The sequence below is a fragment of the Oncorhynchus clarkii genome, chromosome 12, assembly GCF_045791955.1.
Source record: "Oncorhynchus clarkii lewisi isolate Uvic-CL-2024 chromosome 12, UVic_Ocla_1.0, whole genome shotgun sequence".
Taxonomy (NCBI): domain Eukaryota; kingdom Metazoa; phylum Chordata; class Actinopteri; order Salmoniformes; family Salmonidae; genus Oncorhynchus; species Oncorhynchus clarkii.
The window spans coordinates 80,116,254-80,138,668 of record NC_092158.1 but is presented as its reverse complement, the minus strand read 5'-3'; the positions used below and the strand labels follow the sequence as shown (position 1 = coordinate 80,138,668).

At 42.0% G+C, this 22,415-nt stretch overlaps 2 protein-coding genes across 2 annotated transcripts; both read right to left on the bottom strand.

Annotated features, from left to right (window-relative positions):
* Nucleotides 1-1,852: 1,852 nt before the first annotated feature.
* On the bottom strand, nt 1,853-12,949 carry LOC139422295 (5-hydroxytryptamine receptor 3A-like). The gene is made up of 8 exons (XM_071173485.1): nt 12,803-12,949; nt 9,778-9,822; nt 9,554-9,663; nt 4,929-5,101; nt 4,638-4,801; nt 4,226-4,436; nt 2,278-2,436; nt 1,853-2,133 (listed from the first exon to the last, which is right to left on the bottom strand). Exons 1-8 carry the CDS (start codon nt 12,947-12,949, stop codon nt 1,853-1,855), a joined length of 1,290 nt encoding a protein of 429 aa, XP_071029586.1.
* A 3,128-nt stretch (nt 12,950-16,077) lies between these two features.
* Nucleotides 16,078-21,393, bottom strand: LOC139421438 (TSEN54 tRNA splicing endonuclease subunit). The gene is made up of 11 exons (XM_071172346.1): nt 21,160-21,393; nt 20,605-20,763; nt 20,328-20,391; nt 20,069-20,152; nt 19,761-19,859; nt 19,624-19,676; nt 19,403-19,504; nt 18,654-19,270; nt 18,397-18,457; nt 17,432-17,545; nt 16,078-17,254 (listed from the first exon to the last, which is right to left on the bottom strand). The coding sequence occupies exons 1-11, from the start codon at nt 21,213-21,215 to the stop codon at nt 17,104-17,106; spliced, it is 1,560 nt and encodes a 519-aa protein (XP_071028447.1). The 5' UTR covers nt 21,216-21,393; the 3' UTR covers nt 16,078-17,103.
* Nucleotides 21,394-22,415: the final 1,022 nt, after the last annotated feature.

Here is a 22,415-nt window from a genome sequence, read left to right as displayed (position 1 = left end):
GTGACCATATACTTATTTTCCACCATAATTTGCAAATAAATTCATAAAAAATCCTACAATGTGATTTTCTGGATTTTTTCCCCTCATTTTGTCTGTCATAGTTGAAGTGTACCTATGATGAAAATTACAGGCCTCTCTCATCTTTTTAAGTGGGAGAACTTGCACAATTGGTGGCTGACTAAATACTTTTTTGCCCCACTGTAGGACTCGTTTTACTGTGGATATAGATACTTGTTTCCTCCAGCATCTTCCCAGGGCCCTTTGCTGTTGTTCTGGGATTCTCAGGTCTCTCCAGAGATGTTTGATTAGGTTCAAATCCAGGCTCTGGCGGGGCACCTCAAGGACATTCAGAGACTTGTCCTGAAGCCAATCCTGCAATGTCTTGGCCTTGTGCTCAGGGTCATTGTCCTGTTGGAAGGTGAACTGAGCTCTCTGGAGAAGGTTTTCATCAAGGATCACTCTGTACTTTTCTCCGTTCATCTTTGCCTTCATCCTGACTAGTCTCCCAGTCCCTATGCTTCACCGTAGGGATGGTGCCAGGTTTCCTCCAGACTTGACGCTTGGCATTCAGGCGAAAGAGTCCAAACTTGGTTTCATCAGACCAGATAATCTTGTTTCTCATGGTCTGGGAGTGTTTAGGTGCCTTTTGGCAAACTACAAGCAGTCTGACATGTGCCTTTTACTGAGGAGTGGCTTCCGTCTGGCCACTCTACCATAAAGGCCTGATTGGTGGAGTGCTGCAGAGATGGTTGTCCTTCTGGAAGGTTCTCCCATCTCCATAGAGGAACTCTGGAGCTCTGTAAGAGTGACCACTGGGTTCGTGGTCACCCCACTGACTAATGCCCTTCTCCCCAGATTGCTCAGTTTGGCCGGGCCCAGCTCTAGAAAGAGTATTGCTGGTTCCAAACTTCTTACATGTTAGAATAATGGAGGCCACTGTGTTCTTGGTGACCTTCAATGCTGCAGAAATGTTTTGGTACCCTTCCCCAGATCTGTACCTTGATTCAGTCCTGTCTCGGAGCTCTACGGACAATTCTTTCAACCTCATTGCTTGGTTTTTGCTCTGACATGCACGGTCAACTGTGGGACCTTATATAGGCAGGTGTGTGCCTTTCCGTATCATGTCCAATTCATTGAATTTACCACAGCTGGACTCCAATCAAGTTGTAGAAACATCTGAAGAATCAATGGAAACAGGATGTACCTGAGCTAAATTTCGAGCCTCAAAGCAAAGGGTCTGAATACTAATGTCAATAGGGTATTTCAGTTTTTAATTTGTAATAAATTTGCAAACATTTCTCAACTTGTTATCACTTTGTCGTTATGGGGTATTGTGTGTAGATTGAGATTTTTTTTGTTTTTTTACATTTTAGAATAAAGCTGTAAAAAATCAAGGGGTCTGAATACTTCCCAAATGCACTGTATATCACGGTGGCAAGGCACATGAACTAACAGGTTATAGAGCAAACAACGCAATTATCACAACACAGGTTGTAATATGATTTTTTGGGGGAGGCTTGCCCATGGATGTTTCCCATGCACCACTGGAAACAACTTAATGAATATGTTGCAAATAGTAATTGATTTATTTCAGTTAGCTCAATCACAGACATGAACAATAGCCTTAACAACAGAAGCATTAGCTAAGTGAACCTAAGTCAGGTTAGGTAATGAAGATAATGTAAAATATATTAAAAGCTTTAGTCTACAGGTCTTGCAGGGAAACAGCTATTTATAAATAATAATTTATTGGAATTTACCAGTATTATTTACCATTAAGTACCAATAATATGCATATAAGTAACCCAAAGAGCCTAAAAATCCTCATATATTGTAAATGCACTGTGCACAGTTAATGAAGCCACATGAAACTTATGAATATAAGAAAACTAATGGTGGTAATGAGATAAAGGCAAAAGTAAGCCTGGTCAATGCGTCTGGCCACTTTCTCCCAGTACCCCGGCTTCTTCTTTCCACATCTCACATTAACAGAGAACCATTCCTGCCGTACGTTCTGCACCTCCTTTAGGATCAGCTGCAGCAGGTAGGGGTTGTTCAGCCAGTTTCCATCGAGGTCCTTCTTGTTAAAGGTGTCCACCTTCTCCAGGCTGCTCTCAACATCTCTCTCAGGCTCTAAGAATAAAATTGGAAGGTTTTCTTGCAGTTTCTGAAGTCTAATCAATTGTGTTGGGGGTATTATATTCTACATCTATGGCCTCAGTAATGTCCTGGATCATTAATAATCTCTTATGAAAATGACAAAAGAACAGATTTCACCTCTTCTGCATTCAGTCTCTTCTTGAGTCTCTTCGCAGGTCTTAGCAGAGGTCTGGACGTCCTGATCAACCCTGCTGTCCATATCAATCAGGAAGCTCATTAGCATGGTCTCCAGGAGGCTGAGGCCCGTAAGGGCAAAGATTACGATGCAGTAAATAGCTGGAGAACGGGAGATGTCAATGATATACAGTTGAAGTCAGAAGTTTACATACACTTAGGTTGGAGTAATTAAAACTCGTTTTTCAACCACTCCACATATTTCTGGTTGACAAACTATAGTTTTGGCAACTTGGTTAGGACATCTACTTTGTCCATGACACAAGTCATTTTTCCAACAATTGTTTACAGGCAGATTATTTCACTTATAATTCACTGTATCACAATTCCAGTGGGTCAGAAGTTTACATACACTAAGTTGACTGTGCTTTTAAATAGCTTGGAAAATAACTGAAAATGATGCCATGGCTTTAGAAGCTTCTGATAGGCTAATTGACATAATTTGAGTCAATTGGAATTGTACCTGTGGATGTATTTCAAGGCCTACTTTCAAACTCAGTGCCTCTTTGTTTGACATCAAGGGAAATTCAAAAGAAATCAGCCAAGACCAAAAGAAATCAGCCATCCTTGGGAGCAATTTCCAAACGCCTGAAGGTAACACGTTCATCTGTACAAACAATAGTACGCAAGTATAAACACCATGGGACCATGCAGCCATTATACCGCTCAGGAAGGAGACTTGTTCTGTCTCCTAGAGATTAACGTACTTTGGTGCAAAAAGTGCAAATCAATCCCAGAACAACAGCAAAGGACCTTGTGAAGATGTTGAAGGAAGCAGGTACTAAAGTAACTATATCCACAGCAAAACGAGTCCTATATCGACATAACCTGAAAGGCCGCTCAGCAAGGAAGAAGCCATTGCTCCAAAACCGCCATAACAAAGCCAGATTACAGTTTGCAACTGCACATGGGGAGAAAGATCGTACTTTTTGGAGAAATGTCCTCTGGTCTGATGAAACAAAAATAGAACTGTTTGGTCATAATGACCATCATTATGTTTGGAGGAAAAAGGGGGATGCTTGCAAGCCAAAGAACATCATCCCAACCATGAGCACAGGGGTGGCAGCATCATGTTGTGGGGGTGCTTTGCTGCAGAGGGACTGGTTCACTTCACAAATAGATGGCATCATGAGGATAGAAAATTAGGTGGATATATTGAAGCAATATCTCAAGACATCAGTCAGGAAGTTGAAGCTTGGTCGCAAATGGGTCTTCCAAATGGACAATGACCCCAAGCATACTTTCAAAGATGTGGGAAAATGGCTTAAGGACAACAAAGTCAAGGTATTGGAGTGGCCATCACAAAGCCCTAACCTCAATCCCATAGAAAATTTGTGGGCAGAAGTGAAAAAGCGTGTGCGAGCAAGGAGGCCTACAAAGATGACTCAGTTACCCCAGCTCTGTCAGGAGGAATGGGCCAAAATTCTTACAACTTATTGTGGGAAGCTTGTGGAAGGCTACCCGACACGTTTGACCCAAGTTAAACATTTTAAAGGCAATGCTACCAAATACTAATTGAGTGTATGTAAACTTCTGACCCATCGGCAATGTGATGAAAGAAATAAAAGCTGAAATAAATAATTCTCTCTACTATTATTCTGACATTTCACATTCTTAAAATAAAGTGGTGATCCTAATTGACCTAAGACAGGGGAATTTTTACTAGGATTAAATGTCAGGAATTGTGAAAAACTGAGTTTAAATGTATTTGGCTAAGGTGTATGTAAACCTCCGACCTTAACTGTAAAATGAAAACACTTAGGAAATGATGGGGAAATATTCAGAATAAAGATGAGAATAAGACTGTGCAAATGACATGAGGCTAAATACAATTTGGAGGGGTGTTCTTGTATTTACCATGCTGTAAACCTATAATGTGGTAACTTCTCACCTATCACTGGCAGGTTATTTGCTGTGGAGGGCAGGATGTCATTGAGAATCAACAATAGGACAGAGATGGACAAGAGTATGGTCACTTTGAAGCCTAGCTTTTCCCCTTTGGCCTCACTGACAAAAAAGGAGGCCAAATCCAACACAAGAAAAAAGGCAATTGGTACCACAAGGTTGATTATATATAATAGTGGCCTCCTTCGTAAGGTGATCTGTATGGAAGGGGAAAAGGATCATATAAATTAGAATGCACAATAGACAAAAAATACTTGTCGAAATACTCATTATAATTATGAAAGGGACAAGTGTGATCCCTTCAGTTTGTATTAGTATCTTACAAATTATGAAATAATCCTAACATAACAACAGTCATTCTATTTAAAGATCATGCTGTCATTTGCCTCAATTAATACCTTGTATATTAGCTGATGCCATTTTTCATCACCACCATAATTTAGTTCTTCCTCAGTCATAGCAATGCCCAGGAAGTCCCATTCATCCAGTGTAGTCATGCTCTCCCTAGTTATGTGGTTCACTGCAGTGTCGCTGGCGAATGCCCGCAATTTTATTTCTGATGCTGAACAGATAAAATATTTTGTTGATGTTACATGTTTTTATAGTACAGCCCTCTGAAAAGGAGCTGAGAAAAAGGAGTTGATGAAAGAGGCTAAGGTACAAAGACACGTGTGTGAGGTTGGGGTTACCTCTGTGTATCATGGACTTAAAGGTGATGCTGCAGCTCTGGGTGTCAAGGGGGAACCTATAAAGATCCATCTTGCAGGAAGTGGTTAGCCGGCGCTGGTCAATCACTTGAGCTAACCAATTATGATGCACCTGGACATATGGGCTCAATATGGTACTACTTGTATCAGAGATGCTGAAAGCGCAGACAAAGATATATCAGTATTTGGCCACTGTAAGAATGTACTTTCTTTACCAAGGAAGACAATGATATGTTACTTCTGAATAACATTAAAGCTTGTTTTTTATTTTATATATTTCACCTTTATTTAACCAGGTAGGCCAGTTGAGAACAAGTTCTCATTTATAACTGCGACCTGGCCAAGATAAAGCAAGGCAGTGCAACACAAACAACAACACACATGGAATAAACAAACTTACAGTCAATAACATAATAGAAAAGTATATATACAGTGTGTGCAAATGCGGTAAGATAAGGGAGGTAAGGCAATAAATAGGCCATAGTGGTAAAATAATTAAAATGTAGCAATTAAACACTGTAGTGATAGACGTGCAGAAGATTAATGTGCAAGTAGAGATACTGGGGTGCAAAGGAGAAGAAAAAAAATACAAGTATGGGGATGAGGTAGTTGGATGGGCTATTTACAGATGGGCTATGTACAGGTGCAGTGATCTGTGAGCTGCTCTGACAGCTGGTGCTTAAAGTTAGAGAGGGAGATATAAGTCTCCAGCTTCAGTGATTTGTGCAATTTGTTCATGTCATTGGCAGCAGAGAACTGGAAGGAAAGGCAGCCAAAAGAGATATTGGCATTGGGGGTGACCAGTGAAATATACCTGCTGGAGTGCGTGCTATGGGTGGGAGATGCTATGGTTACCAGTTAGCTGAGATAAGGTGGGGCTTTACCTAGCAAAGACTTATAGATGACCTTGAGTCAGTGGGTTTGGCGACGAATATGAAGCAAGAGCCAGCCAACGAGAGCATACAGGTCGCAGTGGTGGGTAGTATATGGGGCTTTGGTGACAAAACAGATGGCCCTGTGATAGACTGCATCCAATTTGCTGAGTAGAGTGTTGGAGGCTATTTTGTAAATGACATCGCCGAAGACAAGGATCGGTAGGATAGTCAGATTTACGAGGGTATGTTTGGCAGCATGAGTGAAGGATGCTTACGGCTAAAGGCTATCAGAACTGGTCGTCTAGTGCGTTCGGAACAGAGAGTAAAAGGAGCAGGTTTCTGGGCACGGAAGAATAGAATCAAGGCATAATGTACAGACAAGGGTACGGTAGGATGTGAATACAGTGAAGGTAAACCTAGGCATTGAGTGACGATGAGAGAGGTATTGTCTCTAGAGACACCATTTAAACCAGGTGAGGTCACTGCATGTGTGGGAGGTGGAACAAAAGGGTTAGCTAAGGCATATTGAGCTGGAGGCTCTACAGTAAAATAAGACAATTATCACTAACCAAAACAGCGATGGACAAGGCATATTGACATTAGGGAGAGGCATGCGTAGCTGACTGATCATGGAGTCTAGGGAGTAGCTAGGCAGGGTGGAGACACGGCGATTCAGACAGCTATCCGGGGATAGCAGAAGGGCCTTAGGGGGACGTCGTGACGGAAGAGTCAGTTGTAGCCCCCTCGGGCGGTTACGTCGGCAGACCGGTCGTGTTGGATCGGCAGGGCTCCGTGTAGTAAAAGGGTCGAGGCCAATTGGCAAAATAGGTATTGTAGCCCAAGACAATTGGCTGATGGACTTCTTCAGCTAACAGTCTGATATGCTCTGAACAGCTAGCGGGCCGCGGCTAGCAGATGGTCATTCAGGGGACGTTGCGACTGAGGAGCTTGTTGAAGACCCCCTCGAGCGGATTATGTCGGTAGACCAATCGTGAGGGATCGGCGGGCTTTTGTATCGACAGTAAAAGGGGTCCAGGCCAATTGTCAAAATAGGTATTGTAGCCCAAGGAGTGGCTGATGGACCTCTTCAGCTACTATGAAGGACCCAAAATTAAAAGATTTACAAAGTTACAACATTATTTAAAACATCTAATGGGGAAATTGGTAAAGGAAGTCAAGTTCAGAAGTATAGTTTAGTGGGACAGTGCAAAGGCAAAAAATGTTGTTCATCTTATCCCAGACTGAGATCCGGTTTCAAAGGACACCAAACAGACTTTTCATAAAAGCAGCTTTGTATTTTTCCCCTGAAACAACGCATTAAACACACAGAGACATAGGGTTCGTATTCAGCTCCAATGCCCATTGTTTGTTCCCTACAAAGGCTATCTGAAAGATACCTTTTTATCAGTATATCGTCATGGTTTCTATGGTTGACAATCAACTACAAATAATCCAATCAAAGTGTATTTGTCCCGTACACAGATTAGCGGTCGTGTAACGTCTACTCCCGCTCCGGCGCTCGAGGTTGCCAGTTTACTAACCACCGGTCCTGGCAACCCATCATTATGCACACCTGACAACCATTATTATGCACACCTGCGCCCCATCATTAGGCACACTTGGACTTCAACACTACCCTGATTACTTCCCCTATATCTGTCAATCTGTAGTTTTTCTCACCAGGCAGTATTGTTTCTGTTTTCATGTCAGACGGGTCGCTTGTTTTGTATCGCGACATGTTCGTTTATAGCAAACTCACGAACTGCACCTGCGTCTCCAGAACAGGACGTTAAAGCAGGTGCAGCAAAATGCTTGTGTTTCTAGCTCCAGCAATGCAGTAAATATCTAGCAGGACAAAACTAATACACAAAAAGAAACAAGAAATTAAGATACCAGATCAAGCAATATCGAAAAGGGCAATGTCAGAGTCCGGAATATAAATACCTAGTGTGTAGACAGTATGAACAATATATGTAGGAAAAATTGATGTACAACAGTAGTTAAATGGATGAGCTATGTTGATAATTCAGTACTTAAAGTGAGATAACTTAATTTCTCAGATAAAATTAACAGAATAATGTTGCAGGAATGTTAATCTTATCTGTTTCTAACCACAAACAATTTTTGACCAATACACATTATGAAACATAATTTAAGTGACCAGTGTTCAATGACTATGTACTTAGGGAAGCAGTCTCTAAGGTGCAGGGTAGAGTACCCTGTGGTAGCCGGCTAGGTGCAGAACAAGGTACTGGGCGGAGACCATCTAGTGATAACTGTTTAGCAGTCTGATGGCCTGGAGAAAGAAGCTGCTTTTTAGTCTCTCGGTCCCAGCTTTGATGCACCTGTACTTTCTCCGCCTGCTAGATGGTAGCGGGTGACTAGGTTGTGGCTCAGGTGGCTGAGGTCCTTGATTATCCTCTTGACCTTCCTATGACACCAGGTGTTGTAGATGTCCTGGAGGGTAGGCAGTGTGCCCTCAGTGAAGTGATGGGCTATCCGCACCACTCTCTGGAGAGCCCTGCAGTTGTGGGTGGTGCAGTTGCCATACTAGGCAGTGATACAGCCCGACAGTGCTCTCAATGGTGCATCTGTAGAAGTTCTTTAGGGTCTTAGGGGACAAGCCAAATTTTTTCAGCTTCATGAGGTTGAAGAGGCACTGTTGCACCTTCACCACAGTGTCGGTGTGGAGGGACCATTTCAGGTCCTCAGTGATATCCACGCTGATGTGGATGGGTGCAATCTCTCTCGGCCATCTCCACGATCAGCTCCTTCGTTTTGTTGGTTAAGGTTAATTTTCCTTGCACCGCTCCACCAGGGCTCTCACCTCCTCCCTGTAGGCTGTCTAGTCGTTGTTGGACGGCAGCAATGAAAGATACAGCAACGACAGGTGTTTTATTGGCATGTTATGTAGTATATACTGTGTGGAGTTGAGACAAGCACTTTTAGTGTTATTTTTTAAGTTTAAATTATTATTTTTTTACCCCCCTTTCTCCCCAATTTCGTGGTATCCAATTGTTAGTAGTTACTATCTTGTCTCATTGCTACAACTCCCGTACGGGCTCGGGAGAGACAAAGGTGCGTCCTCCGAAAGCCATTCGTCCTCCGAAACACAACCCAACCAAGCCGCACTGCTTCTTAACACAGCGCGCATTCAACCCGGAAGCCAGCCGCACCAATGTGTCAGAGGAAACACTGTGCACCTGGCGACCTGGTTAGCGTGCACTGCGACAGGCCCGCCACAGTAGTTGCTAGTGCGCGGTGAAACAAGGATAGCCCTACAGGCCAAACCCTCCCTAACCCGGACGACGCTAGGCCAATCATGCGTCACCCCATGGACCTCCCGGTCACGGCCGGCTGTGACAGAGCCTGGGCCCGAACCCAGAGTCTCTGGTGGCACAGCTAGCACTGCGATGCAGTGCCCTAGACCACTGTGATGCAGTGCCCTAGACCACTGCGCCACCCAGGAGGCCCACTTTTAGTGTTATTTGACCCCCTTATCAAACATACAAATTGTGGAAACTCTTTGATAAAAGGTATTTCATTGTGATGGACTGTACATAAAGGCTAACGATGAAGTAGAGAAGGATCACTTTTGTTATCATGTTATAGTATAATTACAAAGCTATTCAAATGCATTTCATTTTAAGGAAACAGAAGGGGGGAAAAAATATCCATAGTGAAAATGTGTTGACTGCTGAAATATTGCTGAGACATATGAATGGTACTCACTCTTCTTGGATACCTATATCTGGTATCCAGACCCGTTCTCTCGGAACAGTCATTTTTGAAATTCCACAAAATTCCTTTGGTTCCCAAGCTATGAAGTAATTCACCCAGGCCTGTACATAATACAGGGGTTAAGAAGTAAATGTACATGAAAATCAATTCTTATTACAACAGACTGTAAGGGAAATAAATATCAGTGAATAAATATAAACAGCATCTGTACTTACTGTTGAGATTAAGACGTAGCTGGTGAAAGTTGAGGACTTCTCATTCTGCAGACAATCATAAATGAATAATTTCAAATTGATGTACAGGTAACTGCCAAAATAAAGGAAACACCAACATAAAGTGTCTTATTAGGGTGCCAGAACAGTTTAAATGCATCTTGGAATAGATTCTATAAGTGTCTGGAACTCTATTGGAGGGATGCAACACCATTCTTCCACAATAAATATAATTTGGTGTATTGTTGACGGTGGTGTAAAATGCTGTCTCAGGCGCCGCTTCAGAATCTCACATAAGTGTTCAATTGGGTTGAGATCTGGTGACTGAGATGGCTTGGCATGGCATATGGTTTACATAGTTTTCATGCTCATCAAACCATTCAGTGACCACTAATGTCCATTGTCATCCTATTGGGGCATAGCCATTGCAGCCAAAATAATGGCCTGCTCTGTATTTTTATTCATGACCCTAAGCGTGATGGGATATTAATTGCTTAATTAACTCAGGAACCACACCTGTGTGAAAGCACCTGCTTTCAAAATACTTTGTATTCCTCATTTACTCAAGTGTTTTCATTATTTTGGCAGTTACTTATAAGTAAGTGGTGGTAGTAGTACATACTCTTAGAAAAAAGGGTTCCAAAAGGATTCTTTGGCTGTCTCCATAGGATAACCCTTTTTGGTTCCAGGTAGAACCCTCTGTGGAAAGGGCTCTACATGGAACCCTCTGAGGAAATGGTTCTACCTGAAACCAAAAAGGGTTCTTCAAAGGGTTATCCTATGGGGATAGCCAAAGAACCCTTTCAGATTCTAGATAGCACTTTATTTTCCTAAGAGTGTACCATGTATATGTACTAACAGAAATGCAATTGCACACTTCCTAACAAACTGCTGACATTATTGAAATAACCACATTAAGCTATAAACACTACAGTACCATATACTGCATGCCTTTTTGTTTTTCATCCAAAACATTTTTTAGCTCTTGTTTTTTGAGGTTTGGGGCTTACAAATGATAATCCAATCATAATCTTTTGTACCCCCAGCCTAAAATGTAATTTGTTGAAAATACGTTTTTTTTGCTATTTATTTGTAATATTTGTTCAAAGCAAGTATTGACTTAACTTCAGATTAGCCTACACACAACACCCCATAATGTCAAAGTGGAATTATGTTTTTCTATTTTTTACAAATGAAAAGCTAAAATGTCTTGAGTCATTAAGTATTCAACCCCTTTGTTGTGGCAAGCCCAAATAAATTAAGGAATAAAAATGTGCTCAACCAGTCACATAATAAGCATGAACTCACTCTGTGTGCAATACTAGTGTTTAGCATGATTTTAGAATAACTACCTCACCTCTGAACCCCACACACATCTGTCTAGCAGTGAATTTCAAACACAGATTCAACCACAAAGACCAGGGAGGTTTTCAAACGCCTCCCAAAGAAGGGCACCTATTGGTAGATTGGTACATTTAAAACAAATCAAAAGCAGAGATTGGATATCCTATGAGCATGGTGAGGTTAATAATTCAAGTTTGGATGGTGTATCAATACACCCAGTCACGACAAAGATACAGGCGTCCTTCCTAACTCAGTTGCCGAAGAGCAAGGAAACCGCTCTGGGATTTCACCATGAGGTCAATAGTGACTTTAAAACAGTTACAAAGATTAATGGCTGTGATAGGAGAAAACTGAGGATGGATCAACAACATTGTAGTTTCTCCACAATACTAACCTAATTAACAGAGTGAAAAAAAGGAAGCCTGTACAAAATACAAATATTCCTAAACATGCATCCTGTTTGTAACAAAGCACTAAAATAAAACTACAAACCATGTGGCCAAGCAATTCACTTTTTGTCCTGAATACAAATCGTTATGTTTGGGGCAAATCCAATATATTACTGAGTACCACTCTCCATATTTTCAAGCATAGCGGTGGCTGCATCATGTTATGGCTAAGCTTGTAATTGTTAAAGACTGGGAAGTTTTTCAGGATAAAAAAAGCACAAGCGAAATCCTGGAGGAAAATCTGGTTCAGTCTGCTTTCCACCAGATACTGGGAGATTAATTCACCTTTCAGCAGGACAATAACCTAAAACACAAGGCAAAATCTACACTGGAGTTGCTTACCAAGAAGACACTGAATGTTCCTAAGTGGCTGAGTTACAGTTTTGACTGAAATCCACTTGAAGATCTATGGCAACACCTGAAAATTGTTGTCTAGCAATGGTCAACAACTAATTTGACAGAGCTTGAAAGATTTTTAAAATAATAAATGGGCTAATGTTGCACAATCCAGGTGTGGAAACCTCTTAGACTTACCAAGAAAGACTCACAGCTGTAATCGCTGCCAAAGGTGATTCTAAACATGTATTGACCCAGGGGGTTGAATATGTATCTAACCAAGATATATTAGTGTTTTCTTTCTCATAAAGTTTTTACAAATGTTAGAATTGTTCTTCCACTGACAGTATTTTCTGTAGATTGTTGACAAAAAAAATGACAATTAAATCCCTTTTAATCCCACTTTGTAACACAAAAAAATGTAGAAAAAGTCAAGGGGTGCGAATACTTTCTGAAGGCACTGTATAGATTACGTAGTCATAAAAAAAAATATTGAAATACTTCTCTCCTTATACACACAGCATGTGTCTCCTGTAACACAACTTGTATGGATGATCCTCCAAGTGTTGCATCAAACAGGTCTCGTTCCAGGCCAACTATATTGCATCAACCAACGGTTGTATGCCATGTTATGAACTGCACAGTTGGGTATCAGATTGATATCATTATTTATATTGATATATTATATTATCATTATTATTATTATACTTTATATTAATTGTTGATATACTATAATATTGATATCAACATATCATGTATTTGTATACCGTTTACTCACTGTACATATATATATATATATATATATATATATATATATATATATATATATATATATAAAAGTTTCAGGGCAGAGCTCACCCAACAAAATGTTGGCAGATGGTTTAAAGACAAACACTTACCAAATCCATAATACCAAACAGAATCATGTCTACCATAACTAGTGTAGAATTGGTCCAGTGCACCACAGGCCGCAGACCTGTTGAACTTTCATTTATCTGTGACAGACCCAAGTGATCCTGAAGACGATGATAGGAACAGTCCTCCATAGTGGAGACACCACCTGCTTAGGAGAGTAGACCCTACCTTAGATTACAGAAGACATGGATCACAACTGATACAAATAGTGGCACAGTGGATGGGTTATCCGTACGTGGTAGAATATGGGACTCATACGCAAGTTCCATTTTCAATATTGTGTCAAAAAATGTATTATTTTCTTAGAAGCCAAAGACAAACAAGGAGAAAGAGGAGCTGAGAGAAATAAAAAATGAGAACTCACCCATTAGAGCGAGTGAACACAGAAGCCACAGAGTGCTCATTGCTGTATGTTTAGGCTCACAGGTCCAGCCAAATGGTGTCCAAGTGGGAGAGGGCTGTGTTTTATATGTGTGTGAGAATATTATGTGAGTGTGGCCCAATCACATGGCTAGTTGACTTTACTCAGGGCCATTGTCAGAGGTACAGAGTGTTCAAGCCAAAACCTTCTGGGTCATTCCACAAATTCATTGCTATTTGAGAAGTGTAACTTAGTCAAATGATTTTGTTGATTTCACCTCATTTTAACAATCTGTCATAAAGAGCACATGTTCAACTTCATAAAACGTATTTTCTCATCTAAAGAAGTTAAATAAATTACTAGAGTAAGTGCTTATTAAGGGCTAAATAAAGTAACAAAGTGAACTGTAACAGGGTTTAATATGTATTTTAAATCAGCCATAAATACCCTTGTGACGGGAATGGAAGCTTGTTGGGTGAAACAGGGAGTAGCAATTTATTTCAACCTTCATAAAAATGAAATGTTCAGTTTTCCACCACAAAACACCAGAAAACAGCAAAAAAAAAAGAAAAAAAAGAGTAGAACCAGCTAACCTGCTTTTACTCTATGATTTGACTATTAGATGTTCATGTGTTTCTTTTGAAAAATATTTAAAAAGGAATAGTTTCACCATATTAAAAATGAGAGTTCAGTTCACATAACCGGGTTGACCTGTTATGTGAAATAAATCAGATGAAATACATTTTCAGAAATGACTTCGTCAAAGCAACAAAATAACTAGGCCTTTACAATGATGGTGGAAACATGGAGATATTTTGGGATTAAGTGGGCTAAAATCTTCCTAGAGATAGAAGCTGTTTTTCAGTCTCTCGGTCCCAGCTTTGATGCACCTGTACTGACCTCGCCTTCTGGATTATAGCGGGGTGAACAGGCAGTGGCTCGGGTGGTTGTGTCCTTGATGATCTTTATGGCCTTCCTGTGACATCGGGTGGTGTAGGTGTCCTGGAGGGCAGGTAGTTTGCCCCCGGTGATGCGTTGTGCAGACCTCACTACCCTCTGGAGAGCCTTACGGTTGTGGGCGGAGCAGTTGCCGTACCAGGCGGTGATACAGCCCGACAGGATGCTCTCGATTGTGCATCTGTAGAAGTTTGTGAGTGCTTTTGGTGACAAGCCAAATTTCTTCAGCCTTCTGAGGTTGAAGAGGCGCTGCTGCGCCTTCTTCACGATGCTGTCTGTGTGGGTGGACCAATTCAGTTTGTCTGTGATGTGTACGCCGAGGAACTTAAAAACTTACTACCCTCTCCACTACTGTTCCATCGATGTGGATAGGGGGGTGTTCCCTCTGCTGTTTCCTGAAGTCCACAATCATCTCCTTAGTTTTGTTGACGTTGAGTGTGAGGTTATTTTCCTGACACCACACTCCGAGGGCCCTCACCTCCTCCCTGTAGGCCGTCTCGTCGTTGTTGGTAATCAAGCCTAACAGCCTTGGTTTCTCAAATGATTGCTTCGCCTGGTTCACCAACTACTTCTCTGATAGAGTTCAGTGTGTCAAATCGGAGGGCCTGTTGTCCGGGCCACTGGCAGTCTCTATGGGGGTGCCATAGGGTTCAATTATTGGGCCGACTCTCTTCTCTGTATACATCAATGATGTTGCTCTTGCTGCTGGTGAGTCTCTGATCCACCTCTACGCAGACGACACCATTATGTATACTTCTGGCCCTTTTTTGGACACTGTGTTAACAACCCTCCAGACGAGCTTCAATGCCATACAACTCTCGTTCCGTGGCCTCCAATTGCTCTTAAATGTAAGTAAAACTAAATAAATGCATGCTCTTCAACCGATCGCTGCATGCACCTGCCCGCCCATCCAGCATCACTACTCTGGACGGTTCTAACTTAGAATATGTGGACAACTACAAATACCTGGGTTTCTGGTTAGACTGTAAACTCTCCTTCCAGACTCACATCAAACATCTCCAATCCAAAGTAAAATCTAGAATCAGCTTCCTATTTCGCAACAAAGCATCCTTTACTCATGCTGCCAAACATACCCTTGTAAAACTGACCATCCTACCGATCCTCGACGATCTCATTTACAAAATAGCCCTACTCAATAAATTGGATGCAGTCTATCACAGTGCCATCTGTTTTGTCACCAAAGCCCCATATACTACCCACCACTGCGACCTGTACGCTCTCGTTGACTGGCCCTCGCTTCATACTCGTCGCCAAACCCACTGGCTCCAGGTCATCTACAAGACCCTGCCAGGTAAAGTCCCCCCTTATCTCAGTTCGCTGGTCACCATAGCAGCACCCACCTGTAGCACACGCTCCAGCAGGTATATCTCTCTGGTCACCCCCAAAACCAATTCTTCCTTTGGCCGCCTCTCCTTCCAGTTCTCTGCTGCCAATGACTGGAACGAACTACAAAAATCTCTGAAACTGGAAACACTTATCTCCCTCACTAGCTTTAAGCACCAGCTGTCAGAGCAGATCACTTCCCCTACTGAATTTATTTATTTTGCTCCTTTGCACCCCATTATTTATAGTTCTTCTTTGCACATTCTTCTACTGCAAATCTAACATTCCAGTGTTTTACTTGCTATATTGTATTTACTTTGCCACCATGGCCTTTTTTTTTGCCTTTACCTCCCTTATCTCACCTCATTTGCTCACATCGTATATAGACTTATTTTTCTACTGTATTATTGACTGTATGTTTGTTTTACTCCATGTGTAACTCTGTGTTGTTGTATGTGTCAAACTGCTTTGCTTTATCTTGGCCTGGTCGCAATTGTAAATAAGAACTTGCTCTCAACTTCCCTACCTGGTTAAATAAAGGTGAAAAAATAATGGATCAAATCTCCTCCTAACCTATTGACTTAGAGACAATGTGATCCTGAAGGGTGGAAATCCAGTGTATTTATTGTACTGCACATCACAGAAGGACTGATGGACGGGGTTGCTGGTAAGCTAGAGCTGAGAGGAGCAGGTTGTGGTCAGTAACCTCATCTCAATGTTTTAACACCACTGAGTTTGTGGACTGATATAAGAGAGAAGAGTATGTGCTTTACATCTTCAGATTAGGCCACCCAAAGGAAATGTAAAGAAAATGTTATTACACAGGCTTACTAGTCCCATAGATTTCAGACAGAATGTCATAAAAGTAGAATAAAGGTTGTTTTCTTTATGTAATGGGCAGAAGTGTATGGTAGGCACTACTTGGGTTTGGGGGGATTGGTTTTGTTAGGAAGGACAATGAGAACAATGCACCAATAACTCAACCACAAAGACATAATGTGAAGATAAACTCTACAGATACAGGCAATCATTTACAAGCAATTTGAAACAAAAAAAACAAGAGATCGGGAGTTAGGTAACTTAAACATGTGAGGTTACAACAACAAAAGGCCAGTCAGTAAAGCTGATTGGATCTAAAATATGGGCAGATAGACAAAAATAAAGGGCTGAGATATACGCATGATCTACACATAGCGCATCTATACTAAGTGCATACATAGTGAAGCCACTCGTGATACAGTATATGAATACCAGAAAACTAATGGTGGTGATGAGATAAAGGCAGAAGAAAACCGAGCCAATTCGGTTCAAAATCTTCAGAGGCTTTACAAAACCATGCTTGGTATAAGACATGGTGACATTGTTTGGAGAGGTGACAATGTAGGTTGCCTTCAGATGCAGATGATCATATGCCACTAAAAGAAGTCTGCAACACAGGAGGAAGGCATACTACAGCATCAAACAGTGTGAGGACTGCAGTCCATCAATTCACTAAGAGAATTACGTTTTGTTCATTTCTTTGGCATTAGTTCCAGTTGCAGAGTTTCAGATCCACCGCAGGCAGCCCTGGCATGGTGCAGTAGTTAAACCAGGGCTGTGTGACTGTTTACTGTGGTCAGGCCCTCAGAAGGATGTGTCTGTGGGTATCTGGAAGTCCTTGAAGGAGTAGAAGGAGATGTCCCCGTGATCCACCACTGCATAGGTGACCGGGACATCCCCACTCTGGAAAGCCAGCAATTTCAGTGTCCACAAGTCAGGCACTGGACCATCGAAACTGGGAGAAGACAGCAGACAATATTCAGCATGCAGTAGCATTTGATAATAGTGCATTTAGGATTTCGATGGCAGGTGGTCTTGTGACATCTCTTTTGAAAATTGTATTATTGTTTATGTATTATTTTTACTGATTATAAAGTATGCAAAAAAACCCTGCCAGTTTTGGGATGTTTACCTGCACACACACATGCGGGAATAGGGTTTTCCAGGAGCGCTCTTCTTGAATTCAGCGACCGTGTCGGGTTGGTAAATGTTGAAACAGATTCTCCACTCCTCTGAACCTTTCAAACTGAGAAGACAAAGCCCAAAGTCAAACAAGGCAGGCAGCATAGAAATAGATGTAATATATAAAATGCACCTCTACGTCATATTGTATATATCATCCTAGGACATAATGTTAATCATATTTAACAAACCCACAGTATAGGGTTTCACTCGTCTTATTATTTATACATTTTTCCACTCCATATACAAAACGAACAAAAATGTACAGATGCACACAAACAGTGACTACATCTCATCTGCCCAGACCAGCATGCTCACACCCCCATCCTTAGTGCCTGTATTATTGATTGCCACTTGGCCTGAAATTGTATCAATTTGTTTTTCTCTGTTGCCCATACTATTTAAATATTTACATAATAAATCCTTAGATTTTTCCATTGTGTTAATTATGGCGCATGGATTGATTTCCCTGATTGTTTCAAGATGAGAATTGTCCAACCCATTGGATATCTTACTACACCCCCATATGCAATGGTCTTGAAATATGAAGACAGACAGATTAAAAGTAAATTTATATTGTAATACTTCTGAAGGTCAACTTTCTAGCTCTGCCCACAACTTTACAGCATTACCAGAAAGCATGGATTATTGAGTCATTATTAGTTTTACACTTAAGACATGACTGCCAGTGAGCTGTAGAATTAGTGAATTTAGTCTCCTCTATAATAAATCCTATACATTAGTTTATACTGGATTAAGCGTACATTTTCGTTAACTGTAATTTCACTCATCTTAATAGATGTTATTATGAATGAGCAGGGAGATACAATTACCACGAACCAGGATGGAACACTCAGCTAGCATTTCCTACTAAATTCACTTCAGGGTTCGTGATAAGATACTAAAGAGGAATACCTGGATGCTCCCTCCAGCAGCCGTGTGGATTTGATCACACTGATTTTGTCCAGCAGCTCACCTGCGTCCAAGAAGGAATAAACGTCAAAACCATTTAGACATTTAACCATTCAAGATGCTGGTTATGAAAAATGTAATTGAACTTCGATAAACCACATGGGATAATGGGTTCATGTAACGATGAATCAGAGAGTAAACAGATAATGGAACTTATAGGAACTTGTCATTGACAGCAATGAAGTCCAGATTAGTTTTACCAGTTGAAGTGACCTGTGCAGGGTCATGTAGGGGTGTGACCGGCCCCTCCCACAGGTGTGTTGGCCTATCTCTGCGGCTCCGTTGAATCCTTCTCCCCTGTAGCTCCTGGTACTCCGCCCAGTTCCTGCAACGTCGTACCTCTCTGTCCTGGTTGATGTCCCTCCGGTACCGGTCCCTGTCCCGCTCCCTCTCACACTCACGCCGGGACATCCTCACCTCCCGCAGGTTGAGCCTCTGCAGCCAGGGGGCCACATCGCAGGCCCCCACTGACCCCACAGCGCCGGGCAGCAGGCAGGGGTCTGGGGAGGTCAGACTGCTGGGGAGCCAGCTTCTGGAGCCCAGGTCTGGGAAGGGGATGGAGCTGAAGTCCCAGCGAGGGGAGCTCTGGGGCTGACCTGGCAGCTCAGAGTCAGGGTCTGGGGAGCCTTTCTTTGACCACCAGCTCCTGCCCTGGCCACCCTCGGTTGAAGTGGTGGGGTCAACGTGTGATGCTGTTTGGATTTCGTCAATGTCTGGGGCTGAAAGAGAGTCAGGATTCTTGTCCTCTTCCTCTCTGTTGCAGTCTTTCTCCTCCTCCATTCTCTTAGAAGTGGGGCCCTCCTGTGTTCCTGTGTGCCTGGAGCGCATTAGAAGAGGCAGAAAGGCAGGGTTTCCCATTGGACAGTAATCGCTTTGAGGCGTGTGGGTTGACTGAGTGATTAAACCATGTCTAAATATAAACTGGGTGTGTCTGTGTCTGCTCACTCACCTGGAGGTGGGGCTGTGGCTGCGTTTCCTCTTCGGAAGTCTTCCTGATCTGTCTCGGGACTGGGGCAGGTTCAACTGCCTCTCATACTGCGATGGCACAGAACTACAGGGAACAACACCAATCCTCAGATCATAAATACAGTCGCTTGCATGCAACTAAGGAAAAGGAAAGGAATGGCCTTAGAATCTAGACTAGGTCATGTCCATGAGGGAGACAATTACCTGGGATCAAATCTGTTCACCACATAGCCAAGTCGTTTCAAATGGCCAAAAACCTTTAGAGGAAATAAAATCATCCCGTTACGTCAAATCATAAGTTTAGACTTGCTGGAATTTTATTATATTGTCTTTTCTCATACCTGGTAATGCTGTACACTCATTGTCTTCGAGTATAGAAATCTCTCATAGCCCTCTTGGATGGACAGTGGCAGGTCTTGGTAGAACACTTGCAGGTTTCCCTATTCATTTTGAGGATCACAAGGGGTAACAATTCTAAGAAAAAATGACAAACTGTGTTTGTCTTATTTGGATCCACATGTATCAAACTAATGGAAATGTCTTTATTAGGTGAACAACAATCCGACCAGGGATAATTATAACCTGAATGGTGTGAGCTGGTAACAATTCCCCGATTAACATGTTGGCAAAGCGGAGCCCATGCACTTACACACTCCATTAGATAGAGAGCCTCTTCTGGATGTAGACATTGCTTACCATGGGCAGAAAACCCCATGGTCTGCCAAAACTTCCCCTACAGCAGAACAGAGAATGAATGTAATGTCAGTTTTCATGTGAAAGCTTTAGACATTAGCCTATACTAAATGTTAATGAGAGGTGAGCTCTTGGTGAGTTTGAATAGACATCAGCAAAGGCAGAGAGCTTGTCATGACAAGGTCCTTCGCTCTCTCTGATGGACCATTACTCACTGCTGGTGACTGTAGCTCCACTATCATGTCACTGGAAATCCACACTGCCTTCACCAGGTTCCCCCTGGGCACAAAAACATACAAGGAGTCAGTCACGCCACCAGCTGTAAAGCACAGTAATACCAATGAATTGACATGTTTGTTTAGCTGCAAATACATATGGACTAGGTATAATCATCTAACCACACCAACAGTCTAAAGTTGATGACACATACAGTATCTAATTCTACTAGGCGCGTCACTCTAGTCGTCCTTGGTTCCACCATCCATTACTCACAACCTCTCCACTCGCTCCTCAGATACTAGATTCCAGTGCTCGTCCAAACTCTGCTGAAGCCTATCCCTTTGCTGATCCGACCCAGTGGGAATGAAATCCTTCTGCCCGCGCACCGGGATCTTGTGGCTGCGCGTGCGGGCTTCGAACAGCTCAGATGGGCTGTCATTGAACCAGAAGCAAAACAAGTTACAAGGACTGACTCTGTCTACAATTGGTGTCAGCACTGGCTACACGTCTTTCGCACTATATATGGTAAGAAATCACCCCCCAAAAATGCCGGTCTTCCATTTAATTAGCTCGGTTAGAAAAACATTAAAATATTTGACCGCGCTGATAAAGACAGGACAACCACATTCAGATTGCCTAGCTAGCGTTGTCCGTAGCAGTTCGCGTCTATGAATGGGTTAGCTAGCTAGCTGCTAACACGTTTATAACAGCTCGAATATCACATCAAAACTGTACTAAATTTGCTAACTTATGTGACAAAAACTATTATGTAAGAAACGATTCACCCGGTGCCTATTCAAAGACACGGCGTTTAAACTGTACACTTACTTTAGTAATTCATTGCCGAATTCTACTTCAGCTGATGTTTTGTTTTGGTCAGCCATGTTTGATAGGTAGACGGCTGTCAAATGGTCCTAGGGTTTCCAATAGACAGCCGCAAAGACAAAATTGTCTGTATCTTAAAAAAAATATTTAAACTAACATTATTTTTGGGGGTCTTAATATAATGTTAGCGTTAGGCATGGGGTTAGGTTCAAAATCTGATTATAACAAGATAAATTGTAGAAATAGACGGGGGTTAGCCATAATTGTGGCTGTGGTAACTAGTGACGACCGGGTCCTAGTGCACGCCATTGTACATTTTTGAAAGAAGTTCTCATACAGTTCACAAGAGGGCAGCAAAGCACAACATTTTACATTTTTATTTCACAATACACTCGTATATTACTGATGCTAATGAAGTCTGGGAAATAAGGCTTTTTATCTGCTGTGATGAGGCCACAGGGAAAACAGTCTCTGCAATTCTCTAAATAGACAAGTGTTAAACACAATCTTATTGCGCCATAGTACCACTGGTATGTCATTCGTATGTGAATTATTATTGAATTATTTTTGATTAATATTGATAAATGCCTTCTCTGCATTTTTATCATATCATATTTAGATTTTCTCACTTTGTAATATAAATAGTTTACCAATGTTGTGAATGAAAGGGCTCTTGGAAGGTTGCATGTATTATATGTGCAACCTCCTTACGACTTGCCCTTTGACAGGCCTGGCCACGAGTCATCACACCTGACGTGAGAGGTGAGAGAGATGCATTTAGATGCATGGACAATGAGAGAATGCCCCGCTGAGAAAACGTCCATACTACCAGGAAGTAAGAGACCATGCTCCCCTCCCACCCCTCACAAGCAGGCTCCCTCCCCTTCCCTGAAAGTCAACAATAAACCACGTTTCCAGTAAGCCGGATAGCTCCCCAAGTCTAGCCCATCTCCATGGTGACCACTATCAAAGCTGACAATGCTGTGTCTTCTAGCCTAACTAGACCACCCATGCGGAAAGACTTCTGATATAACAATATGTATCAGATTATTAAAGCTCCGTAATGCTGCTATCACATCTGTAGTCTGGAGTAAAATAAAAAATCCTCAACAATGAGCTGCATATATAGATATTTGTGGACATACTTCAAACATGTAATAAAACGTTTCAGTCAACCGTGGCATAGCATGTTTTACACCTTGACGTATTCCTGTGCGAGACATGAGGTCAACATTCCCGTCTCTGGTGTGAGTGACACA

What these genes read in the sequence shown, in the direction of transcription:
- LOC139422295 (XM_071173485.1), bottom strand. Translation starts at nt 12,949, where the DNA reads ATGGAGGACTGTTCCTATCATCGTCTTCAGGATCACTTGGGTCTGTCA. An exon ending in TGTTTGGTATTATGGATTTG is followed by an intron (nt 9,823 to 12,802) that starts GTAAGTGTTTGT and finishes GATTGTCTGCAG; the next exon opens with AATGAGAAGTCCTCAACTTT. An exon ending in GATATAGGTATCCAAGAAGA is followed by an intron (nt 5,102 to 9,553) that starts GTGAGTACCATT and finishes CTGCGCTTTCAG; the next exon opens with CATCTCTGATACAAGTAGTA.
- LOC139421438 (XM_071172346.1), bottom strand. Translation starts at nt 21,215, where the DNA reads ATGGCTGACCAAAACAAAACATCAGCTGAAGTAGAATTCGGCAATGAA. An exon ending in TGGAGCTACAGTCACCAGCA is followed by an intron (nt 20,153 to 20,327) that starts GTGAGTAATGGT and finishes GTTCTGCTGTAG; the next exon opens with GGGAAGTTTTGGCAGACCAT. An exon ending in TGCACAGGTCACTTCAACTG is followed by an intron (nt 18,458 to 18,653) that starts GTAAAACTAATC and finishes TCTTGGACGCAG; the next exon opens with GTGAGCTGCTGGACAAAATC.